The sequence below is a fragment of the Eschrichtius robustus genome, chromosome 3 (genome assembly GCF_028021215.1).
Source record: "Eschrichtius robustus isolate mEscRob2 chromosome 3, mEscRob2.pri, whole genome shotgun sequence".
NCBI lineage: Eukaryota > Metazoa > Chordata > Mammalia > Artiodactyla > Eschrichtiidae > Eschrichtius > Eschrichtius robustus.
Genome location: NC_090826.1, coordinates 7086858 through 7111684, shown reverse-complemented (window position 1 = coordinate 7111684; position 24827 = coordinate 7086858). Strand labels below are relative to the sequence as shown.

Genomic DNA, 24827 nt, shown 5'->3' with positions numbered 1-24827 from the left:
CTGGGTTCCTTACCAATTTCTCCAAGGAAGGAGAGAGAGAGGGAGGACTGAGATACCAGTAATTTAAAATACGGCTCATAGGACATCGTGTTCCATATGGGCGGGAACCATCAGCAGAAGCTTGGAGCCTGGGGATTTTCTGGGTCTGCTGTTTGGGTCATGCCTCCCTGGAGGACCAACAGCCCTGGGATGGGAAAAGCAGAGCCCGGGAACTCTGTTGAGAGCCAGGGCATCCGGAGCCCCTGGCTCCCTTTGGTGGAGACCACACTATGTGGCTTAAGGGCACCCAGCAACTTGGGAGTCGTGATTCTCACCTCCTGCTTAGTCCCTGCACCCATCCGGGCAATATCGGTGCAATCGGACTACGGAAAATTAGCATCAAGCTTAAACCTAAGCGATCTGAAGCTGTATCATTGAATGTCTTTCCCATTCTTTCCCTATAGTGGGAAGTGTGACCATTCTTTGAATGTTGTTTTCCAGTGCAGAGAAAACCAAGCGTTCTCTTGATCAAACTAGTTTGTAGAATAACCAACGGCTCACCTGGGGAGGTGGGCAAAGGGCTTTCATCTCAGTAAAGCAGAAAAGATATAGTCTGGCTTGATCCGTGACAGAGATGCTTGAGAAAAGACCTCTCCTGTGCCCTGTTGTCCCCGCAATACCCTAAGGATTAAATGACTCTGATCCAGGAAGAGTTCATTCCAGCCTCTTGCATGGCCATGTGCCAAAGCTGAGGCTGGTTGCACAATCCAAGCTTAGAACTATTCAGGCCAGTAAAAAGCTGAGAGGCTTCGTTGACAGCCCGGGTCTGTTCACGGTCTGGGGTCCTCTCAGGAGGAGGTCAGGGGCTTCCTAAGTGACTCAGAAGGAAAGCAGCTGCTCTTCGACCTCTGCAGAGCAACGTCCATGAATACGCTTGCTCCATCCAGCTGCTGAGAATTGTTCCTAGTAACTTTTTTCCTGATCAAAAGAGAATATATGCTCGTTCCAGCATTGCTTGTCCAACAACCCAACATGTCCAAAAACCGTAGAATGAATAAATATTTTATTTATATGATGGAATACTATACGGCAATGAAAATGAAAGAATTGCAGCTTCGTGTGAGAACATGGATGAATCTCACAAAAATAAGTTGAGCAAAAGAATAAGAGACACAATGATACAAATGAACTTATTTACAGAACAGAAATAGACTCACGGACATAGAAAACAAACTTATGGTTACCAAAGGGAAAGTGGGGGGAGGGATAAATTAGGAGTTTGGAATTAAAATATACGCAATACTATACATAAAATAGATAACCAACAAGGACCTACCGTATAGCACGGGAACTATACTCAAGATCTTGTAATAACCTATAATGGAAGGGAATGTAAGAAAAAGGATATATATATATATATATACATATATATATCACTTTGTTGTACACCTGAAACTGACACAACATTGTAAATCAACACTATTTCAATTAAAATTTTTAAAAATACATGTAAAAAAAATAGAAGACACAAAAGGGAACATAGGGTGTCATTCCACTTACATAAAGCTCAGGGAGTTCCCTGGCGGTCCACGCTTTTGCTGCTGAGGGCCCATGTTCAATCCCTGGATGGGGAACTAAGATCCCACAAGCCACACGGCGTGGCCAAAAAAAAAAAAAAAGAAGTTCAATGACAGTCAAACTATACTCTTTTGTTTAGGGATGCATACATGAATGGTTTTTGAAAAGCAAAAAAATGACTAAGGGGGAAGAAAGAGGCTTGGGGGGGAGGTTTCTGATGTGCTGGTAATGTATTTCTTGCTCTGGGTGGGTATTTGCTTTATAATTATTTATCAGATTGTACATTTGTGTTTTAGGTACTTGTCAGTATGCATAGTTCATAACACAATGTTTTTGAAAGTTAGGTGCAAAAAGATAATCTATGCAGATGATAAACTTTGCCTTTTATGAATCACATGCAAAATCAAATCTAATGTAAACTGAAAACTACAAAACATCATTGAATGAAATTAAAGATGACCTAAATAAATGGAAAGCCATCCCCTGGACATAGATAAGAACATTTAATATTATTAAGATAGCATTATTCTCCCAAGTTTATATACAGATTCAATGCAATCCCTACCAAAATCCCAGCTGGATTTTTTTTTTTTTTTTCTGAAATGGAAAAGCTGATTCTCAAATTGATAACTGAATTGCAAGCTAAAATAAACAAACAGCTAAAATAATATTGACAAAGAAAAACAACGTGGGATGACTCACACTTCCCCATTTCGAAACTTACTACAAAGCTACAGTTGACCAAAGCTGTGCCATCCTGGGAAGAAAGAAAACATAGGTGTAAATGTTCATGAGCTTGGATTAGGCACTGGCTCCTTAAATACGACACCAAAGATAATACACCAAAAGCACAACAACCAGAGGGGAAACTAGGTAAATTGGACATCGTCAAAGTAAAAATTTTGCGCTTCCTAGTATACTATCCAAATGAAAAGACAACCCACAGAATGGGAGACACTTTTTGTAAATCACATATCTGATAAGTCTAGTATCCAGAATATACAAAGAACTCTTACTGCTCAATAACAAAAATACAACTCATTTTAAAAATAGGCAAGGGATTTGGACAGACATTTCTCCAGAGAGGATATGCAGGTGGAAAACAAGCATAGGAAAAGATGCTCCACCTCACTATTAATCAGAGAAATGTAAATCAAAACCGCAACGAAACACCACGTCACTAGGATGGCTAGAATCAAAAAGCAGATGATAAATAGTGTTAGGAGAATGTGGAGAAATTAGAGCCTTCATACATTGCTGTAGGAATATAAAACGGTGTGGCCACTTTGGAAAAACGTCTGGCAGTCTCTCAAAAAGTTAAAAATGGAGTAATCATATGACCCAGCAATTCCACTCCTAGGTACATACCCAAGAGAACTGAAAATATATGTCCACACAAAAACTTGTATATGAATGCTCATAGCAGCATTATTTATAATAGCCAAAATACGGCTATCAATTGATAAAGGGAAGAACAAATGTGGGATATCCGTACAATGGAACATTATTTAGCCATAGAAAGGAGTGAAGCACTAAGTAAGTATGCCACAACGTGGATGAACCTTGAAAACAAGCTAAGTGAAAGAAGCCAGTCACAGAAGACCACCTATTGGATTCCACCTCTGTGAAATGCCCAGAAGAGGCAAATCCATAGACACAGAAGGTGGATTAGTAGCTTCGAGGGGCAGGGGGAGTGACTACTGTTAAAAAACAAAATCAACTGAGTAAATTGTAAAGATCTTATTGGCTTTATTCACCGATCATGAATCACTCAGCGTCCCATCTAGCAAATAGAAAGGAGCTCTGAAGCGCCGTACAAAAGGGAAGACTTTTACAGGCAGAAAGAGATGGGACAAGGAAATGAGTCTAGCAAAGAGCTGAGTATTTCAGGCAAGGTCGCCTTCCTTTGGGGGATGGCAGGGGTATACCAGAAGGATTACTTCACTAGTGCTGACCAGGAAATTCCAGACTGACTGGTTAAGATTACATTCGTAGGAGAGCTTGAAACCGCAGTTAGGTTAGGTATGAAGTCTTGGTTTGGTGACGCGACTTAGCACAAGTGACACCACTTGGGACCTGTTACCTCTCTTTTGACACGACTGTGTTTCTTTTTGAGGCAATAACAATGTTGTGGAATTAGATAATGAGGATGGTTGCACAAACTTGTGTATATGCTATAAATGTACATTTAAAAGGGCCGATTTTACGGCACGTGAATGGTAACCCAATTTTTTAAAAATGAAATTTTCAAAAAAGAGAAAACCCAGTAAAATTGGGAATTAATGTTTCAATTTCTTTAAAACAATTTCACACAATAAGCTTTATTTAACAAAATAGCGTGCTCATTGTAAGAAAAGTTGGAGACTCCCCGTTCAGGAAGTAACCACCGCCACCCTACCAGCGCACACCTCCGGTACGGCTGCCTAAGGAACGAGGATCACTTTGACAGCTGCTGTTGCTACCAGTGGAAAGACTGCCTCCACCCCGCCAAGACACCTCCCCACCCCCGCACACATGCTGGCCGTAAACAAAGAAGGTAATATTAGCCCTAAAAAACTGTCAGTGCATCCCTCCCCAGGACTGGGCGTCCTACTCGGCTGGCAAGAGCAGAGGCCTCTGGAGGATGGGGTGGGGGTGGGGGGAGGGAGTGCGGCGCTGCAGACTAGACGTGGGGACTGCAGGGTGGAGCGAGGGCGCCAGGGGTGTGGTGGGAGGGCAGGGGCGGGGCCTTGGGGATGGGGCCGGGGGTTGCGGGGAGCGCCTAGGGACGCGGGCACAGGGGCGCGGCGCCGGGGCGTGGGTGGGACTCGCGGGAGAGGCTCAGGGGTCGGCCGCGGGTCCGAAGTCGGGACGTGAGGGCCACGGGGTGGAGCGTGGAGGACGCAGGGGCGTGGTGTGAGGGCGAGGGTGGGGCGCGGGGGCGGGGCGCGGCCGTGGTCGGGGCGTGGGCGCCGCGGGGTGGAGCGTGGAGGGCGCGGGGGCGTGGCGGGGGCGTGGCGGGGGCGGGGGCGGGGCCTAGGGACAGGGGCGGGGCGGGGCCGCTGGGCCGCTGGGCGGCGGACCTGGAAGGCCCGGGAGGGGCCGAGACGCGGGCGGAGCGGGCACCGGGGCGTGAGCCGCTCGCTGGTCTGTGCCCAGACGGCGGCGGCGGCGGCGGCCGCACGCGGCGCCCCGGCCCCGGCCCGCTCCGCTCCTGACCATGCCACCTCCCGCGCCCCCCACAGAGTTGGTGCCGTCGGAGCGCGCCGTGGTGCTGCTATCGTGCGCGCTCTCCGCGCTAGGCTCGGGCCTGCTGGTGGCCACGCACGGCCTGTGGCCCGACCTGCGCAGCCGGGCGCGGGGCCTGCTGCTCTTCCTGTCGCTGGCCGACCTGCTCTCGGCCGCCTCCTACTTCTACGGGGTGCTGCAGGACTTCGAGGGCCCCTCGTGGGACTGCGTGCTGCAGGGCGCGCTCTCCACCTTCGCCAACACCAGCTCCTTCTTCTGGACGGTGGCCATCGCCCTCTACCTGTATCTTAGCATCGTCCGCACGTCGCGCGGCCCCGGAGACGGCCGCCTGCTTTGTGCTTTCCACGTCGTCAGGTGGGTGGCGGCGACGCTGCTTTCCCTCGGGTCCAGTGACCCCTGCCTGGATCCTGTCTGCTGCCCCTGTGGCCCTCGCCACCCTCTGGGCCCTGCGTCTTGATTGGACCCCTGGCCAGGCGCCCGGCGGGCAGTGTCTGCTCCTGTCCCGGGACAGCCCTGGGCCAGCAGAATGATGCTAGGCTTGCCGGGGAGATGAACTTGTCCTGAACATCGCCGCAGGGGGCGCCCCTTTGAGGCGGCCCCAGCCCTAGCCTCCCAGTGAGGTGGGCGCCTTAGCGCAGGCCCTGGAGGGTGGGGGGTGGGTGGGCAGAGCTCGCCCTCAGAGCCCGGCCCTGGTAACTTGGAAGCACCTGGAGAGCTGGCGAGGCCACTCTGGGCCCTTGGCCTCCTGCTTCAGTGCGCTCCTGCCATCTCTGCTGACCATGGGGATGGGGAGAAGCACCTGGCCAGGCTGGGGGATGAGTTAGGTGTGGTGCATTCAGCCACTCTCAGGCTGCCCTCCACCCAGCCCTGTGCCAGATGCAGTGCTTCAGCTGTAAAATTTAGGAAGGACAGTCTTGTGTATTTTATCTTTGCTCGTCTCTAAACCTCAGGCCCCAATCTCTTGTTATCTCTGTTCTAGATTATCTTTCTTTCCGGAGTTCAGCAACTCTGAAATTGAGGTCAGAGGCAGAGGCTGGTCTGGAAGAGGGCAGCCAGCGGCCTGGAGTCTCTGAGAGTAGAGAAAACCAAGGCCTTGTCCTGCCCTGGCATTGAAGGGTCTCATCCAAGTAGCCCTCATCTATGGAAGAAGGTTGGCCCCTTCCTGGTGTAATTTCAAGATTCAAACGTCTGGTGGTGTCCTCTGGTGAACCCAAGGCAGGAATTTTATAGAGCTTCTTTCCTCTTCTCCTTCCTCCAGATAGGAGTACCAAATGCTGCCCTAATTATAGGTCCTCTCTGTTAAATACTTGAGTTCTTTCCAAGGGACTGAAGATAGTCAGCACTTTGGTAGAGACAGGTCACCTGGGTGTCACAACAGTGAGGTCACAAGCCTGCAAGAGTCACTTGACCTCCAGGTCTCAGAGCCGTTGGATGGAGGCCAGCTGGTCCCTGGGAAGCTAAACGGCCTGCTTCTCGGCTGTTCAAGTCAAAATGTTTGTAGCGAGCCATTCAGACGTGCCTCAGGTGCTGCAGAGACCCACAGAGAGAGGGGCTGCCTCCCCCCCACACATCCAACCTGATCCCACCATCCATTTCGGAGACCCCGTCCTTGGCAGGCTGGTTGGCTGTGGGCAGCGTGGAGCTCACGTGTACTTGAAAAGGAGCCCAAGACTTTCTTTGCAAGATTCTCTTGTCTTTTTCCCCCTCTTTTGAAAAATACTGAATACAACGTATTTTTCAAGTGATAAAGCGAACCTGGTGCAGCTCCTATAGAAAAGACATTTCCCAAGAAACCTTTCTTTTCACTTCTAGGGATGTTTTCTGTGATGCTTAGGGAAGGCCTCCTAAGAAAGCCCATGTGTCCTTCTGTGGCCATAAAAAGGAAGCGAATTGTTCCTCTTGTCTGTTGAATGTGATCCACCTGCTTCTTAAAAAAAAAAAAAAAAAGAAGAAGAAAGAAAGAAAATTACTTGTATCCAAGCTAGAAAGGGACTTTGACAGTTTATTTCGTCAGAAGTCAGCACTCATGTTGCTGGTGTGAGACTTGGTAAGACCTGTCCAACAGGTTCATGTATTGACCTAGATCCTCCCAGACTGTATTGCTAAGGACTCTTCAGTGTCTTTCTTTGGAGGATTAGTTCGTTGCTGCTGAAGGACCTCTTGGCGTGGGAAATCTCATCTTCAGACTCGCTGCCCAGGCACCACTCGCTAACCATTTCAAATGACTGCAAATCAGTTCTCTTCTTCAAACCTTCCAGTCTTGGAAAATATTTTATTTTTATTTATTTATTTTTTAATATTTATTTATTTTTGGCTGCGTCGGGTCTTAGCTGTGGTACGCAGGCTCTCTAGTGGCGCATGGGCTCAGTAGTTGCGGCACACGGGCTTAGTTGCCCCGCGGCATGTGGGATCTTAGTTCCCTGACCAGGGATCAAACCCGCATCCCCTGCATTGGAAGGCGGATTCTTAACCACTGGACCACCAGGGAAGTCCCCCGGAAAATATTTTAAAATATGACAACACAAAAGGTTGCTCTCTCTATTCTTATGAGTTGATTTTTTTTTAAAAAACTGACAAATATCTTGAGAAACCGACAAAGGACAGTCTGATGAAATAGTAAAAGCACGAATACTCAAAACAATACAACAATGAGGTACCATTCTCTCAGTAAATTAGAGGGAAAAAAATAGTAAGGCAGGATACTAATGTGATAAATGCAGATGAAGCTGGTGTTTTCCTACATTATTATTGGCCATGTAAATTGGAATAATCCATGTAGAAAATATTTGGTTCATACCCCTTGATCCCAGCAATCCTATTTATAGGCATCTAGTCTAAGGAGATAAACCAAATTACATGCAAAGTTGGATGTGCAAAGGAGTTTGCGTGGCAGTGTTAGCCAGAACAGCGATGAGAATTTGAAAGCAACCTAAATGTTCAAAAAATCGGGGATCAGTAAGTTATAGACTACACCCCACCCAGAGGTGTTATGCTGCCATTAAATACTGGCCATGAACTCTATAAGTCATATATTTTTTAAACGGTATGATACAACGTTAAGTGGGGAAAGCCATCTATAAAACTAAATGCAGCCATGCACCGCAGGAGGCTGGAGAGAGTCGTAGGCAAGTTCGCACAAAGCGCCTGCATGGCCCCTGGGACCCCATCATAATGCCTGACATAGTTTCCTTTACAGAAAGACTTTATCTCATTGGGGAAGGAGGGCAGCTTAGACTTTATCCTCAGAGAACTTGCCTGTCATCACAAGCTGCGTCAGGCTCCTGAGGTCTTGCAAGGATCACGCTTTGATCCTCCATAACCCAGGGGACTCACCCAGAGATGGTCACCCTCCAGCCACAGCTGATGAGACTTTCCCAAGGCCACAGAGCTGTTCGCAGGAGGCTCAGGGTGATAACTTCAAGGTCAGTGCCCCTTTTAGGATTCCATCGTGTCTCTTGGCCTTGACAATAATTGTTTAAACTGAGAGATAATTCGACAATCGTTTATTTTTAACTTTCCAGATTTCCCCCATTATTAACACTTTACCATGTTAGCTTTATTTATCCTCTCCAATTATTTTTTTTCTGGAACCATGTAAGAGTAAGTTACAGGGACTTCCCTGGTGGTGCAGTGGTTAAGAAACCACCTGCCAATGCAGGAGACACGGTTCGATCCCTGGTCCGGGAAGCAGCTAAGCCCGTGAGCCACAGCTACTGAGCCTGCACGCTAGAGTCCATGAGCCACAACTACTGAGCCCATGTGCTGCAACTCCTGAAGCCCGCACGCCTAGAGCCCGCGCTCCGCAACAAGAGAAGCCATCGCAATGAGAAGCCCGCGCACTGCAACAAAGAGTAGCCCCTGCTCGCCACAACTAGAGAAAGCCCGCGTGCGGCAACGAAGACCCAACACAGCCAAATGTAAAATTAAAAAAAAAAAAAGAGTAAGTTACAGACCTGATGCCCCCAACTCCTAAATCCTTCAGTGTGCATGTATTTCCAAAAGGCAAGGACAGTCTCTTGCGTGACCACGTACACCTCCCCAAAGCAGAGAGTAACGTGGAGCAGTGCTAATATCTGATTGTGTCATGTGAAGAAGGAAAAAGGCAAAGCAACTAAAAAGAAAAAAATATGTGTGTGTGTCTGGTAAAAAAAAATCTGATTGTGGATCTATTGAGGTTTTGCCAGTTGTCTAATAAGGTCGCCGATAGCAAAGGAACTTTGTTTTCATGCCTCTTTATCCTCCTTCAGTCGGGAGCAGTGTTTCCGTCTTCCTTGGTGTTTCACGACTGGTCTTTTTGAAGAGTACAGGCCCGTTATTGTGTAGGATGTCCCCCTTCACCTGGGTTGCCTGATGCTTCCTCGGGAGTGGATTCAGGATCTGCACCTTGGGCTGGAATCTCACAGAAACCTGTTCTCGCTTCCTACCTGGTGGTGGCTGGCGACTTTGATTTGTTCCGTTCCCGGTGATGTTCACTTTGATTGCTTGGTCAAGGTGTTATCTGCCAGTTCTCCACCACAGTTACTCTTTTTCCTTTTGTAATTAATAAGGATCTTGTCGAGATAAACCTCCTGGAACTCCTCAAAGTCTCACCCAAGGGTTTCACATCCCCTGATTCCGACAGCATTCTGAGGTGACTCTTCTGGATGTTGCCGCATTTTTAAAGTGTGAGAATATTCTGTGTTCAGGGAAAGCCCTGTGATAAGTCCCCTTCTACTGTGTCTTAGCTGTGGAGGCGCCATGATACCGACACCACATATTTTATTGATTGACTGAAGTATAGTTGATTTACAATGTCGTGTTAGTTCCAGATGAACAACACAGTGATTCCATTATATATTTATGTTGTTTTTCAGATTCTTTTCCCTTATAGATTATTACAAAATATTGAGTATAGTTCCCTGTGCTATACAGTAGGTCTTTGTTGTTTATCTCTTTTATATAGTGTGTGTGTTTATGTTAATCCCAAACTCCTAATTTGTCCACCCCCCTTTCCCCTTTGGTAACCGCAAGTTTGTTTTCTAAGTCTGTACCCATATTTTACATGCATGTGGATAAGCATCTGTGGCGGTTTGTTTGCAGTTCTCACCTAAGAAAGGGCTGGGCAGCTTAGCCTGCAGCGGCTATGGGCGCGGTCATTTCCTTTCAGATAAGATAAGCATGAGACCGTCTCTGTCCCCCTGCAGAAGGTGACCTGCCTATAGAAAGCAGTCTTCAGCCCCTCTTCCCCTGCAAGGTGGTGGGCTTCTTCTGAACCAGTACGGCAGGGTCACGGACTGTCCCCTCGCCGCTGGGCCAGGTGTGTCCTGTGATTGTGGGGGGAGGTCAGGCTAGGGCGCCTCATCTTGCTGCGTCAGAAGTGGAGCCCAAGCCGAGCTGGCTGCCTCGAGCAGCCTTTGGGTTTCTTCTGGCTGCACTGAAGTGGGGATAGGTGTGGGCATGACCCCCGGCCCACGTGCCCACCCACCCTCTGGCATTTGCTGGAGGCTCTGGAGGAAGAGAGAAGTCTATGGCACCCCAAGTTCACCGTGAAAACCCCTGCTGTGGGGATGGGGAAGTTCCAGCGCAGAGAAAAGGGGACCCGTGGGCCCCGAAGGGGAGAGCCTGTGAGCTCTCTAATCAGACACCAGCTCACTCACGGCGGGGCCCAGTGACAAGGCCCCAGGTGGGCAGTGTCTGAATGGGGGGTGAACCCAGTGGTTGCATGAACAGCACCCCACATCAGACGGTGCTCCCCAAAATGACAAGAGCTAAACCGGCTTTGTTTGCTGAGGGCCCTGCTGCAGTGAGGTCTCTGTGCTGCATTTGCATGTCCGCGGGGCACCCGCTACGGCCCCAGAGGCTGCCCCTTGACCCTGCCGGGGCAGAGTCAGATTCTACCCCGGGCCCAGGTGGGCAGGAAAGCGTCCCTGAGCGCTGCAGAGCGCACCTCGGCACCCACAGAACCAGGGCTGCAGAGGCCCGTGCCAGGGGCTGAGTGTTTAGAAGTTCCCTTGGACGCCTTTCCCCACCTCTGCGGCCAGGGCTACCGAGCGACTGACCTCATGATGGCCTGGTCAGTGGCTGACATCCTGAACTCCCACGTCCTGCCCCTGCCCCACCCTTAACAATAAGAGCCCATTGTTGGGGCAGAAACCTCCAGGCGGACTCCTCGGGCCTGGATTCCTTTCACCAGGCCGTGCTTCCTGCAGCTGCATCCCTCCGGGCCCGGCTCTGTCCTGCTCCCAAGAGCTTTGGAAACTGGCACATGGTTGCCGGATAGTTTCGTTCTCAGAGCATCTTGGGGTCATGGTCACATTCAGGGCCTTCCATAGGCCCCAGGCACATGGACCAGGCTCTGCTGTTTGGGGGAGAAGACCCTCTTGTGGTCTTCCCATCAGGTGCCACCCCCCACCAGAGATCTGTAGGAAGGGGGAGGTTTGGGGGGAGGGGGGAGTGCAGGAATCCAACGGTGGATTGAGCAGACCTTGAGCCCTTGGTGCGGAGGGGGAAGGGTGTTCCCAGCCCGGACTGTGAAAGCGGCTCTGTCACCACAGGTGTGCCCCTCCCTGACTGGTGGGACAGGTTTCAGAAGATCCCCAGCTGGGCAGACTGGGAACTCTGAAGGAAACCCAGAGCCTTGCTCTCGTGGGCACCGGCCGCCTCCCGTGGTCGTCTGACACATGCCACGGAATCCAGGTGTGGGACGCGGCCTGCTCACCGGCCGGCTGATCCCGCGGTGCTTCAGCTTCTCACGGGGCGACTGAAGAACAAAGTGAATGTCGAGTCCCAAAAACCAAGCTCATGACCAGTCTGCAGGGCATTTGTCAGTTTACCCCTCCCCTAAGCCTGCTGAGGGCCCCCAGCTCTGCTGGTCTGGGTGTCGGGGGGTGTCCCAGGGCTGGGCTGCCATCCCCTGTCCTGGCATGTCTCTCCCCCAGAGTTGGTAGAGAGCATCTGCCTTCGTCTGCTGCGGCTGCCCTAACAAAGCCTGCAGACTGGGTGGGGTGCTTAAACAACAGACATCCCTTCTCTCCCTGTCCTGGAGGCTGGAAATCGGAGATCCAGGTGTAGGCAGGGTTGGTTTCCGCTGAGGTCTCTCTCCTTGGCTTGCAGACGGCCGGCCGTCTGCACCCTGTGTCCTCACATGGTCGTCCCTTAGTGAGTGTCTGCATCCTAATCTCTTCTTACAAGGACACCTGTCCTATTGGATTAGGACCCACCCAGTGACCTCATTTTAACCTAATCACCTCTTTAAAGACCCTGTCTCCAGATACGGTCCCATCCTGACGTACTGGGGGTTAGGACTTCAACACAGGAATTTGGTGGCAGGAGGGGACATACTCAGCCTATAACTGCCTCCGAAGGGGGAAGAAGCCAACTTGGAGTCTGGCCTCGGTTTCCAGGCAAACACACGTGAAAGCTGGGGCCTGGGCACCTCTGGGAGCAGCTCTTGTTGCCCCTCCAAGTGGGTGATTCTGCTCAGAGAGTGGTCTGCAGGCCCCCTCCATCTAGGTGACCCCAGCCACGCTTCTCCTCCGCCTGGATCACAGGTTTGGAGAGAAGGAGCCTCATTGGTCACCGGCTTTAACCATGTCCCTCCTCAATGCCTTTCATAGCATCTGCTGCACATGGTCACATGGCTTCCTCCCCTTGATGGGGGATGCTGACAGTTTAGCCCTTGGCTTTGGGACTGAGCAGGATACCTGCCCTTTCCTTCGGCCGCCTGAGTCTGCTCTGGAGCAGGACGTCCCCAAGAGTCTTCCAACACTCGAGGCTCAGCTCCAGGCCCAGCATGTCCTCACATGCCCGCTCTGGTGCCAGCTTCACAGTGTCAGGTTTAGAATGTGGGTCCCAGGTGTCCACACTGAGGCAGGACAGTTTGCTGGCTGTTCTCCATCACCCACGTCTGGGCATCAGGGCAACCCCTCCGACCACATACCTTCTGGGTCCCAGTCAGCTACAGCCCTTGGTCTGTTTTACATGTGCTGTTGTTAGGCCGTATCTTACTTGTTCTGATTTTGTTTGTTTTTTGATTGATGGCTGCTTTTTTTTTTTTTTTTTGAAGGGATAAAAAACTGTTAGGTGGTGCATGTCAGAAATTAGCAGTAGATGTTTCTGGAAAGTGGGAATTAGGTCACACATGTCTTTGTAGAGTTCCTCCCAGAGTTGGACACCACCTACAACTCAGGGTGGCCACTTGGCCAGAGAACAGCTTGGCTTATTGAGGTCGCCAAACAGATTTTTCTCCTGGCTCTATAGGTGAGAGCCTGGGGCAGGGCAGCTTCAGCCCCCTGTCCTTTTCATCCTCTGTCCAGTGGTGGCCTGGAGCCGGCTTGCGGGACCCGATTGTTAAATTTCAGGGCTTTTTGTGGGCTGATTGTTAGATAGAACATCATTAAAAATTAAATTATATAAACGTACAATTAAATAAATTGCATTAAAAACAAAAATAACATACTCAAAACTCCTTAGGTCCTAATTATACTGTTTAAAAAATTTATTTTATTTATTTATTTTTGGCTGAGTTGGGTCTTCGTTGCTGCGCGTGGGCTTTCTCTAGTTGCGGCGAGCGGGGGCCATTCTTCATTGTGGTGCGTGGGCTTCTCACTGCGGTGGCTTCTCTTGTTGCAGAACACGGGCTCTAGGTGCGCAGGCTTCAGTAGTTGTGGCTCGTGGGCTGTAGAGCGCAGGCTCAGTAGTTGTGGTGCACAGGCTTAGTTGCTCCGCGGCACGTGGGATCTTCCCGGACGAGGGCTCGAACCCGTGTCCCCTGCATTGGCAGGCAGATTCTTAACCACTGCGCCACCAGGGTAGTCCCCTAATTATACTTTTGTTGATTTGTAGAGCAGATGTCAGCAAACTTTTCCTTTACAGGACCAGATAGTATTTTCAGCTCTGCAGGCCACGTGATCTCCGACGCCACTGCTCAGCTCAGCTCTGGTAGCTTGGAAGCAGCTATGGATGATATATAACCAGTCAGTGTGACTGTATGCAGTAAAACTTTGTTAAAAAACAGACTGAATCGAGAGCTTGGGATGGACACATACGCATGACTGTGTATAAGACAGTTAACTAATAAGAACCCACTGTAGAGCACAGGGAACTCTACTCAATACTGTGTAATGACCTATATGGGAAAAGAACCTAAAAAAGAGTGGCTATATGTATATGTATAACTGATTCACTTTGCTGTACACCTGAAACTAACACAACGTTTTAAATCAACTATACTCCAATTTTTAAAATAAAATAAATAAATAAAAAACAGACTGGGCCGGATTTGGCCTGAGGGCCCTAGTTTGCTGGACCCCTGTTCTAGATTTAAGAAAGTGACAGAGAAAATGTTAGTAGTAAAGATTAAATGCAAAAGTGTTTCTTGTCTCTGTACTTAAGCCCTGGCGGCAGCCATGTCGGGGCAGGTGGGAAGCCGCATATTTCAGGGGGAGGTGCTGAGAAGGGGCCATGTCCCAGAGCAGGAAAAAAGAAGAAACATTCTTCCAGTGTTGGAAAAGTATTACCTGATCCACAGAGAGGTCGCTCATGTCAAGTCGACCCAGTGAAGTCCCAGCTCTCATCTGGCCCCCCAGGTTTTCCTCATTTCACTTCTGGAGTTTGAGGGTTTGAAACTTAATGAGGTTTCTGTAGTCATTAAGGAAAATGGAAACATCAGTCACCTTCTCATCACAGAACTACTCTCATTGGCTGAGTGCAACCACAGGTTGGCTGCAGATACCAGAGTTCCGCAAAAATCAGCAGAAGCCTCCTGTGAGAATCAACTGGCTGTGTGGAATGTACAATAAGGAGTATTGTGTATTTTATTATTATTTACAAATCGCGTGCCCCACATCCTTTATATCAGTAAAATTCATAATCAGTTTGTTTGTGTATGTACACACACACGCACACGCACGCGCGCGCGCGTAGATGTCTTTCTGATGCTAAAACATCACCAGCACACCATTGTCTGTACCGGTAAAGTACGAGTCTGGCAGAGCCTGCTTGGCGGGGTTATTAGGCCATCCCTCCGACTCCATTCCCACTGCTCTCTGAGGTCACCTTTTCTTCCACCTCCACTCAGGTACCTCCCCAGGCAGCTTCTGGCCTCAGCAGAGCTGCTGTCTGTGCTTGAGTTCAAACAGCAACTCTGATTGATCAACCCACATGCTCAGCCCTTTCAAAGCCGTCTATTTGGTCTTCCCTCTGGCTATTTTCCATCACAGATTCAGCTCCAGGCACACCCCAGTAACACAGAGGAAATACATCACTGGGTAGCTTTTGTACAACAGACCTAAAGTTGTAAAACGTGGGGCTGTCACCCTGTGGTCCCCAGGGGCCGTAGGGATGCCGAGGAGGGAAAGAAGCTGCCTCCTCCCGCCAAGCCTGTGCTCTCCCTTCCCGCCGGGGTGGGAATCCTCGGCTCCAGTCCTGCCGGCTGTTGGTCCCTAAGCACTGCTCTCCCACCTCTAACTTCAGGATTTACGGTGCAGCCCTTTAAAAGCCGTTCACCTCCTTTCAGTAATGCCCTTGCAGTGAATATTTAAGGAGTAAATTGGGAAAATCTGTCTCAGTCACTTGGTTCAAACTTCATTCACTCATTCATTCAGTTCATTCATTCATTCATTCAGCAGGTCCTAGTTTTGCCCCTATCATGTGCCAGGCGCTGGTGTAGATGCCAGGATAGAGCAGTGAACCCCCATGGCCCTCGCCTCATGGAGCTCATAGCTGACATGTGTTGTCCTAAAATCCCAGGATGGCGTGAGTTTTAAAATGGTAACCCTTTGGTTTGACACTAATATATATTAACTCACCAGATCAATAACTTTGCATAGCACAAACATTTAAAATAGACACACTCCAGCCATTTGAAGTGTAACTTGGTACCTTTCTCATAATCCTTTTTTTTAAATAAATTTATTTATTTTATGTATTTATTTTTGGCTGCACTGGGTCTTCTTTGCTGTGCGCGGGCTTTCTCTAGTTGCGGCGAGCGGGGGCTACTCTGTTGCGGTGCGCGGGCTTCTCACTGTGGTGGCTTCTCTTGCTGCGGAGCACGGGCTCTAGGCACGTGGGCTTCAGTAGTTGCGGCACGTGGGCTCAGTAGTTGTGGCTCACGGGCTCTAGAGCGCAGGCTCAGTAGTTGTGGTGCACGGGCTTAGTTGCTCCGCGGCACGTGGGATCTTCCCGGACCAGGGCTTGAACCCGCGTCCCCTGCATTGGCAGGCGGATTCTTAACCCCTGCGTCACCAGGCAAGTCCCCACCATCCTTTAATTTCTATGGGGTTTTGGCCCCTTCCGTGCTCTTGTGACTTCAAGGAGGATATGCTGCTTCTGCCTCTGCTGGGCTGTCGGGGCAGCAGAGCTGAGGGTGGCACCCAGTGACCCGCCCCAGGCTCTGGTCCCTCCTGCAGAGGCCAGTGAGGGGAGGAGGTACCAAGTCTTTCCTGGGCCCAGGAAGCGGACTTTCTCCCTTTCCTCGCCATCCCTGTCCTGCCTCGTCCCCAGCTCTGCGGCATTTGGAGAACCTTATAAAATCACAGGCCTTCTAGCCTCGTTCTGGTAACAGACGAAGTGCAACTGTGGCCTCATCATTGTTCTATGACCTTCTTTCAGAAAGAGTCGATATTCCTTACACAGAGCCCTCAAGACAGAACCAGTTTCTGAACTAAACGTTTTCCTGATGACACTGTCCTGTTTACTTACTGCGTGTTCTCTGGGCGGCTGACCTACCACGTAGGCCCGTGTGTCCTCCTGGGGGCAGAGACCACGCAGGCCTCGTGCATCCCTGGTGGCTACACCGCAGGCCCGGATCCTGGGACCTGGGGACAAGCCTCACCGACAACATTGGTCGTAAATGCGGACACGCTTACCCTGTCCCGCATGCTGGATGTAACGCTGATGAGTTTATTCTTGTGACAACCAACAACGATGCTCTGCTCCAGGCACCGTGATCATCCCCACTTTGTGGAGAAAAACACGGATGTGTTGCAGCCGCGTGGGGCAGGGCCGAGACTCGGACCCAGCCTGTCGCAATGCAGTCCAAGCTCTTAACCACCCTGCCGGGCCGCCACATAGCTCCTGTGTGTCCCCCTGACTGGTTTAAAAGGCTTGGCGAGGAGACTCGTGCGGGGACCACTGGGGAGGGGCCTTGGGGCCCAGCCCTAATCCCAGCTGTGTCGCCATTGCAGTAAACTCTAAAAGAGTCAGCCCAGCACTGCACTGAGAGGGGGCCCCCGGCCCAGGCTTTGTGCTTTAGTGGGCCCCCTTGGACCCTTGCCAGTGCCCGCCCCTTCCCATAGAGCAAGGAGGGCTCAGGACCGAGTAGATGTGTCCGCCCGGAGCCCAGGGCCCCTCTTCCAGTTCCTGCTGCGGGTGCACGGGACCCAGACAACCCCAAGCCACCAGTGTGTGCCCCTCTGGGCCCAGGCTGGCCAAGGGGGCCTGACTGTTGGCGGGGTGTGTGGATGAGGCTTGGCCAGGTGGGCTGGCGTTTGCGGGCCGGTGCACAGGCCCCTCGGTGCGGGAAGGAGCCGGCCGTCCCGATGCCACAGCATGCCAGCGCCGACCTCCGAGGAGCCTGGCAATTCTGAAATAGAACCCGGCCTCCGAGGGCTTGGGAGGGTTTGTCCAGGTGGGAGGCCAGGGCGTCCCGGGCTTGGCAGGGCTTGGGCAGAGCAGGGCTGGGTTGGGGGATTTGAGGACTCCCGCCCCTCCTTTCTCCAGGGACACTGTCTGCTGCATGCTTGGGAGAGCACCGTCCTTCTTGCCTACCCAGCATCCCGGTCCCTTCGCCCTCGCTGGCTTTGCCGGGAGCCGGGTCTGACCTCACCGCCTCCCGTTTGCTCCTTATTCCTCAGCTGGGGGGTTCCGCTGGTCATCACCGTGGCGGCTGTCACGTTAAAGAAGATCGGCTACGACGCGTCGGATGTGTCCGTGGGCTGGTGCTGGATCGACCTGGAGGCGGAGGACCGCGTGCTGTGGATGCTGCTGACCGGGAAGGTGTGGGAGATGCTCGCCTACGTCACGCTGCCCGTGCTCTACCTCCTCATCCGGAAGCACATCAACAGAGCGGTAGGTGCGCCACGGGGCCCCGGCCCAGAGCTCTGTGTGGCCACTGTGTCCCGGCATCAGGGTTGGCTGCCGTAGGGGACAGGACTGGTGACCGACCAGAGTGATGGAGGGTTTGCCGTGCCTCAGGCACCGTGACGTGCGCTGAATTAATAAGCATCGTGGGTTGTCTGGTTTGCTAATTATGCAACCCTGTTGGGAGCGGGTCCTGTTATCCTCCGTTTGTGGATGAGGGAACGGGGGCTCACCGAAGTTAAGGGGCTCCCCAGACTCGCCCAACTCAGAGTGAGCTGCTGTGAAACCAAGGAGACTGCGGGCTCAGCCTGTGTTCTGGGCCACAGCTCTCTACTGCCCCCTCCTGGACAGATCACCACGGTCGCTTAACCTGGAGAGGAATTTGATTGAAAGATGAACAGTAGCCAAATAAGAATTGAACTGGCATGCCCCTGAGGAGGGGAGGCCACAGACTTTCACAACCAGCGATACAAATAACTCACTTCTTTCTCCTTGGTGATTAAAATATTATAAGTGGTAGACTTTTCAGGCTCTCAGGAATTCATAAATCAATAGGCTGGGCTGCTCTGAAGTCTCCTAGACTTCCGGCCAGAAGTTCTAGGAAAGAATGGTTTCCCTCTGATAATCTGGCCAAATTGTTCTTTGCTCTGGACTACCGGTTCCGCACATGTAAAGTATGGGCTTTCTCCTAGCCACAAGCAAACTGCTACCCCCAGAAGCCTCAGATTAGCCCATCCGTTGGTCCGCTCAACCATTCATTCAGTGCGTTTTTATTGAGCATCTACTATGCACAAAAGCTCTGTGTGTCGGTGGGAATGCTAATGAGAGCTCAGGCATGGATCCTGCCCTCCTAGGAGGAGGCAGAAGTGTAATTACAATGGAAGATGAAACGGGGCTAGAGCAGTAACCTCGTGAAAGCTCTGGGGATAGACTTCCAAGCTCATTCTGCTGGTGTGGTGCCTGTGTTTCTTTTTTGCTCTGAGTTTTCAAGGCTGAAATTGTAGGCGAGAATGTCCCCAACTTTCGACTTTCGGGTGTGCTGCTGGCTCAGCGGTCATTTCCAAGGGTGTAAGGCGCTCCTTGCAGCTGTCTTGACAGCTGACCCCCACCCTGTATGTGGGGTGCACACTTTGGGTTCTCTCTTTTTCCTCCAAAATTTACCTGATTCTCACCCCTCCCTGCCGCCCTCTTCTGGCTCAGCTTGGAGTCGTTGACAGAGATGCTGGCAGGGCTTAGCGATGGGTCTGAGATCCTCTTTGTCTACTTAGGGTTTTTTTAGTTGGTCTCCTGCCTGGGCCGGGGCTGCCCTTCTCACCTCCTCTTTTCCGTTGCCCTGGGAAGGTTCCGGGCTCCCCGATGAAAGCTCCCAGGAGCCCCACCAGGCTCTGCCCAGGACCTCCCCATGCTCTCCCCCAGCTGCCTTTTCATGTGTTTGTTTGCTTTTGGCCATGTTGAGGGGCATGCGGGATCTTAGCTCCCTGACCAGGGAACGAACCCGTGCCCCCTCCAGTGGAAGCACAGAGTCCTAACCACTGGACGGCCAGGGCAGTCCCCCTGACCACCAGATTTTAAATTGGCACCGCCAGCTCTCCCTCCTGCCCAGAGTCTTAACCACTGGACCGCCAGGGGAGTCCCTCGGGTGTCTGTCTTCCTCCCTGCCCTTCGTGTAGCGGGGGCGGGAAGCCTGGGGCCCTGCCTGTGAGGCTGACCCCGCGCCGCCCCCCCCCGCCATGTGAGAATGGTCCTCTCCTACAACTCTGCGGGTGTTTCCAGAGAAAAGGAAGGCTAGTGAGCAGGGAGGTGAGAATGTGCCGGTCGTTCCCTGCCTCTAGCTAGGAGGGAGAACTAAAAATAAATGAACTGGGTGAGCTTTGCCCCGAGGAAGAGCGGACCAGCAGCCCTGGCTAGCGCCCGGCTAGTGCCTGGCTCCCCCGCCCACCCGTGTGGTCCTGGAGGGGGTGGGTGGTGCCGTTCTCTGGGTGCTGAAGGCCCCGGGGAGGAAGCAGGTGCTCTGAGAGCAGGCGAGCTGCAGCAGCTTGGGTGCCTAGAGATGCCAAGGGGTGTGGCTCTTCTCCTCACCTGCGCCTTCAGCGTCCCCCACAGAAGGCCAGGCTCAAAAACGCATCTTTGTTATGGAGCAATGTGTGTTTCATCTATTTCTACAAATTCGGTTGTGGTCTGGAACTGCCTTTCCTGCCACTGAAGGGCATTCCGAGGAGCGGGCAAACCAAAGCTGGCAGCTGCTCACCTCTCCTTCCTGCCCCAGCTTTGGGCAGAGCCCCTGCTGCAGGGCAGGCCGGCGGGGTGGGGAGACCCAGCAGGGCCGGGGGACAGGCGGGGCTTGCCTTCTGGAGGAGAAGGCGGATCGTGAGCGATGGGCCTGACAAACGAGGGTGAATGGTGGCCAGGAAGGAGGATGGTAAGAGCTGTGAAAGGCAGACAAGGGTAAAGAGCTGCAGGTGGGGACAGGACCAGCTGGGAAACGCCTCTGCAGTTTAAATAGGTTGACAGGATAGCCCTTATCCAGACGGCGACACTGGAGCAAAGACTTGAAGAGGGTTGAGGGAGTGAGCCACATAGACGGTTGGAGAAGAGCATTCCAGCTCTCGAGGGAGCAGCCTGTGCAAAGGCCCTGGGGTGGGGTGTGCCTGACATGTTTGGAGCGTTAGGAAGCCCGTGTGTCTGGAGAAGAGTAAACAGGGGGTATGTAGCAGGAATGAGGTCAGAGCTAGACCAGGGTTGGGGACATCGTAAGGAACGTGTGAAATGGGGAGACACCAAGAGCTTTGAGTGGAAGACTGCCTTGATCCGACCTAGGTTTTCAACGAGCCACACTGCTTCTGTGTTGAGAGTTAAGACTGCAGTGGGGACGGGGTGGGGTGGTCAGGGCGATAGAGCGAGACCAGCGAAGAAGCAGTGGCAACTCTCCAGAGAAGTGGTGGTGGTGCTTGGACCAGGCTGGTGGCAGTGGCAGTGGACATCCAGGTCTGGGTCTGTTTTGAAGGCAGGGCCTGCAGGGCTTGCTTATGGATCGGACGTGAGCTGTCGCACAGAGAGAGGGACCAAAGGCCGCTCCCAAGTTTGTGGCCTGGACGGCTGGAAGGACGGAGCTCCCCTCAGCTGAGATGGGGAAGCATGCAGCAGGCTGGGGGTCGAGATCAGGCATGTGTTTCGGACCTGAGAAGCTTCCGGCGTGCTTTAGACACCCACGTGGGGTGTGGAGCCGGCAGTGGATGGAGGAGACGGGGCAGAGGTGGGAACCTGGGCTGCCGGCGTCAGGCACTGCGCGGCTCACGACCTCCGCGTCCCGGGGGGAGGGCAGCCTGCGGTGGGGCTGGAGGGGGCTGGAGGGGGCTGGAGGGGCCTGGAGGGGGCGGGAGGGCCCCGTCGCTCACGTCTGCTTTACGTGTTCCTTGCGCAGCATGAGGCTCTCTCCGAGTACCGGCCCCTCGTGTCCCGGGCGCACCAGCTCCGGCGCCGCACCTCCGCGGCCGATAAGAAGCTGGTCCTCATCCCGATCATCTTCATCTGCCTCCGGGTCTGGAGCACCGTGCGGTTCGTCCTGACCCTCTGTGGCTCCCCAGCAGTGCAGACGCCGGTGCTCGTGGTTCTGCACGTAGGTCCGCCCCGCCCCGCCCCCGCCCCCTGCCCTCGCGGCTCCCGGCCCCACCGCGGGGTCGGCAGGGTCAGGTCCCTGTCCCCAGCAGGGCGGGCAGGCCGAGGGCTCTGCCCCACAGGGAGCCTTGACGAGAGACGGTGGAAGGTCAGCGTGGCTCGGGGGCAGCCCGGGGGTGTTGAGTTGCTGTCCAGTGGCCTAGGAGTAGCCCCGGGAGAGTTGACTGACCCTGAGTCCTTCCCAGCCCGGAAGACCCGGGGACACGCCTGCAAGTCCAGGCCTGCCCGGTGCTCAGCCCAAGGCCCACGTGGCCAGGGTCCCCCGCAGACCAGCTTCAAGGGGTGGAGGACCGGGTCCTGGGTCCCCAGCACTTCCCGGCCTCCCTGCGTGTGCTGTTCAGGCCCGCCCCGGCCCTGTCGCTCACGCCTCTTCCTTTCTCCCTGCCAGGGGATCGGGAACACCTCTCAGGGGGGCGCCAACTGCATCATGTTCGTCCTCTGCACCCGCACCGTCCGGACCCGGCTCCTCTCTCTCTGCTGCTGCTGCACCTCTCAGCCTTCCGCTGCCGCCGCCGAGAGCCCGGGGGGCCCCCCAAGGCCTCTGCGCCCTCCAAGACCAGCGAGTCTCAGGGGCCCAGGCGGGCCGCAGATGAACTTCCAAGCGCCCGAGCTGCTCCCCTCCTAGTTCTGTGCCTGGGTGCTGCCGGCGGCGCTGAGTCCCCTCTGCAGGGAGCGGGACGTCAGCTGCGCTGTGAGCCTTCGGCTGCCAAAGCTCTTGAGCCCCGTGGGGAGCAGCGCAGACTCAGCTTGTCTACCTCCTCGACCCTCAAGCACGTCCCCCTCACACCGCGTCCTTCTGCACGCGGGGGAACTCGTCGGCGTGAGGGCTGCACTGAGCTTCAGGGAAACCCGTGGTAGCTGATCACTGCCGGGTTGCCTTGCGGTCCGGGCGTCGTCGGCCTCGTGACCACACAGCACTGTTTACAGCTGGAGGGACCCACACCAGTGGGAAAAAGCACACAGAGATATATGTACACTGTGCACCCGTCCTCAAGAAAATGTCAGGGGGTACCAGCGACGTGGCCCCCACTGAGGTATCACAGAGCAGATTCCTGGATTGTCAGGGCATTGAGATTCCCCTGAGAGCCTGGCTTTTCTTGGATGGCTTTGCAGGTCAACGAAAGGGCCAGTTACCTTTAACCAGGAGGTTCCCCCCCCCGCCGGTGACCAGCATGAGCACAGCTGTACACAGCTGCTCGGGGCACCTGGTCTCCTGGGGCCTCCCCAATTCTCTCCACGGGCTGCCAGCCCTTGATGTATGCATTGTGTTTGAGTTTCAAGCAGAGGCCAGGATCCAGACTCCTGTCTCCCCCAGGCACTTAAAATTAAAATGCAGGTCCCTCCTCCACTGCAAGGGCTGGAACAGGACAGGAAGAGGCCACTGCAGAAGTCCCCGCAGACACCCCACTGTCACTTGGGTTTGTTCTTGTAAAGACTGAAACGGGTGAGTTGGGGAAGGATCTGGCTCATTCACTTGCTAGGTTACTTTTTTATAGGAAAGGTGACCAGAGGGTCAGGGAACACCCAAATACTGATTCCTCCCTGAAGGTGAAGGTTTGGGGGATTGGTTGGGGAGAGTGACGCAGGCATCATGGGGTGATTTAAAAGAAAAAGGATTTAAAAGAAGCATCCGTATCTCTATAACCTCTGACTCTTCCACCAACCCTTTTGTCTTAGGTCAGAAAGCAATTTCTCTGTTCCGTCGCAGAAGCCACTGGCTAAGAATGGGAGGTGTAACTGTCACCGTGCGGGGGGCCTTGGGGAAGAAAAGTGCAATTAACCCGATAGGTGCCCCTCCCTTGGGTCCCATGAGAACTCTGCAAAACTGATTTTCTGAACCTGTAAAAGGGTTCTGGATTAAAACCAAAGCCACACCCTACTGTTGATTCCTCTTTTACTCTCAAAAGCAAAATCTGTTAACAGGAAGAGACTCTGAAAGGAATAGTCCTCTACAGAACTAGGTCCAAAACGCTCCTTTTGGGTTCCCTTTTTAAAAGAAGGTTTTATGAAAATCAGCAAGAGGTGAACATCCCTTTAGGATTCGAAGAAAGCTCTGGGCTGCCCTACAGAAAGCTACTTGTCAGTAAGGCGGTCCCCTTACATGAGCGGCCCACGTGAGGGCGCTGGGCATGGCCCCTAAGGACAGGCCTGAGACCTGGGTTTCCCCGGACCGGCTGCAGCCGGAAAACACCCGCAGAGGGAGTCGGGGCTCAGAGAAGAACATCTCCGTGTGCCCGGGCCTCCCTCACGTTCTCATTCCGCCTGTGAGGTGCCGCTGCTGAGTATTTCCATTTCCCTCCCTCTGCTCCCCACCCCGTCTCTGCAGACGGGTGAACATGTTACTGCGAGTGGCGGACACATGCGGGCAGGGGAGGGGCTCGTCCTGGTGCCCGGAGCATTGCAAACAGCACCATCATGAAGCCCAGGAGGGTCCCCTGCCTCGGATCAGAGCCAGACGAAAGTGCGTTCCTTTTACACGTGGCTGGGCCCCCGTGGGTTCTCTCTCTCGACCAGTGTAGTTAATGTTTATCCACCCTCACCCGCCCGGGCACAGCTGTGTGACCTCGGCCTGAACAGGGGCTGCGTCTCAGTCCCCAGCGCCTTTCTTCTCAGGCACTTGCTGAACCTTGGTCTTTTCCTCAGGTTTACTAAACACTTTCTGCCTCTTTGTGCTTCAGAGTGTGTCTGTCTGTTTTTGTTTCTTAATAAAGGTTATGATTTGGCCCGGGGTTAAGGGTGCAGACAGAGCTCTGCCTGTGTCCACAGCAAGAAAAGAACATTTTTGCAGGCTTCCCGTCTCGGCATAATGGCATCGTGGGAGGTTTTGTGCACGTGCAAAATTGTAATGCAAACCCTGACCGTCTGGGTCAAGGCCAAAGTCTTGCTATTTTAAATTAAATAAACTATATCTCTTTTGTGTATTTGGTAAACCGACTGCCGTTGATGTGGGTGCGGGTCAGCAGGGCGGCTCAGACGGGCCTGTGCTGTGGGGCAGGTCCAGAGCTTTCCACACGGCTGGGCCCTGGAGACCACGTCTGTGTCCTTCTCTGTGGGCAAATGCAGTCAGGTAGGTGGCCACCTGGGTGGTATAGCCCGCTTCTCCTGAGTTTGCCTGATAGAACCCCTGGTCTGGGTTGGGGAGCAGGGGTGGTGGTGTTTAGAATACAGGTTCCCAGGCCCCGTCCCATATGAGGATCAACAGAGCCAAGTTCCAAGGACCCACAGCTTAGGGCTAAACTCTCATGAGTGAGACACTCCAGATACTGACCCACCAACCATGTCTCGCTTCTTGCACGAGTCTATCCCGA

General features: G+C 53.0%; 1 protein-coding gene across 1 annotated transcript; it reads left to right on the top strand.

Moving 5' to 3' along the window:
* The first annotated feature begins 4662 nt into the window (after positions 1 to 4662).
* GPR157 (G protein-coupled receptor 157) lies at positions 4663 to 23398 on the top strand. Its single transcript, XM_068538824.1, has 4 exons — positions 4663 to 5139; positions 17619 to 17832; positions 21266 to 21460; positions 21908 to 23398. Exons 1-4 carry the CDS (start codon positions 4757 to 4759, stop codon positions 22142 to 22144), a joined length of 1029 nt encoding a protein of 342 aa, XP_068394925.1. The 5' UTR covers positions 4663 to 4756; the 3' UTR covers positions 22145 to 23398.
* Positions 23399 to 24827: the final 1429 nt, after the last annotated feature.

Excerpts from the sequence above, each read along its gene's own strand:
- GPR157 (XM_068538824.1), top strand. The coding sequence starts at position 4,757 with ATGCCACCTCCCGCGCCCCCCACAGAGTTGGTGCCGTCGGAGCGCGCC. Across the intron at positions 5,140-17,618 it reads TGTGCTTTCCACGTCGTCAG|CTGGGGGGTTCCGCTGGTCA; the intron begins GTGGGTGGCGGC and ends CTTATTCCTCAG. Across the intron at positions 17,833-21,265 it reads GGAAGCACATCAACAGAGCG|CATGAGGCTCTCTCCGAGTA; the intron begins GTAGGTGCGCCA and ends TTCCTTGCGCAG.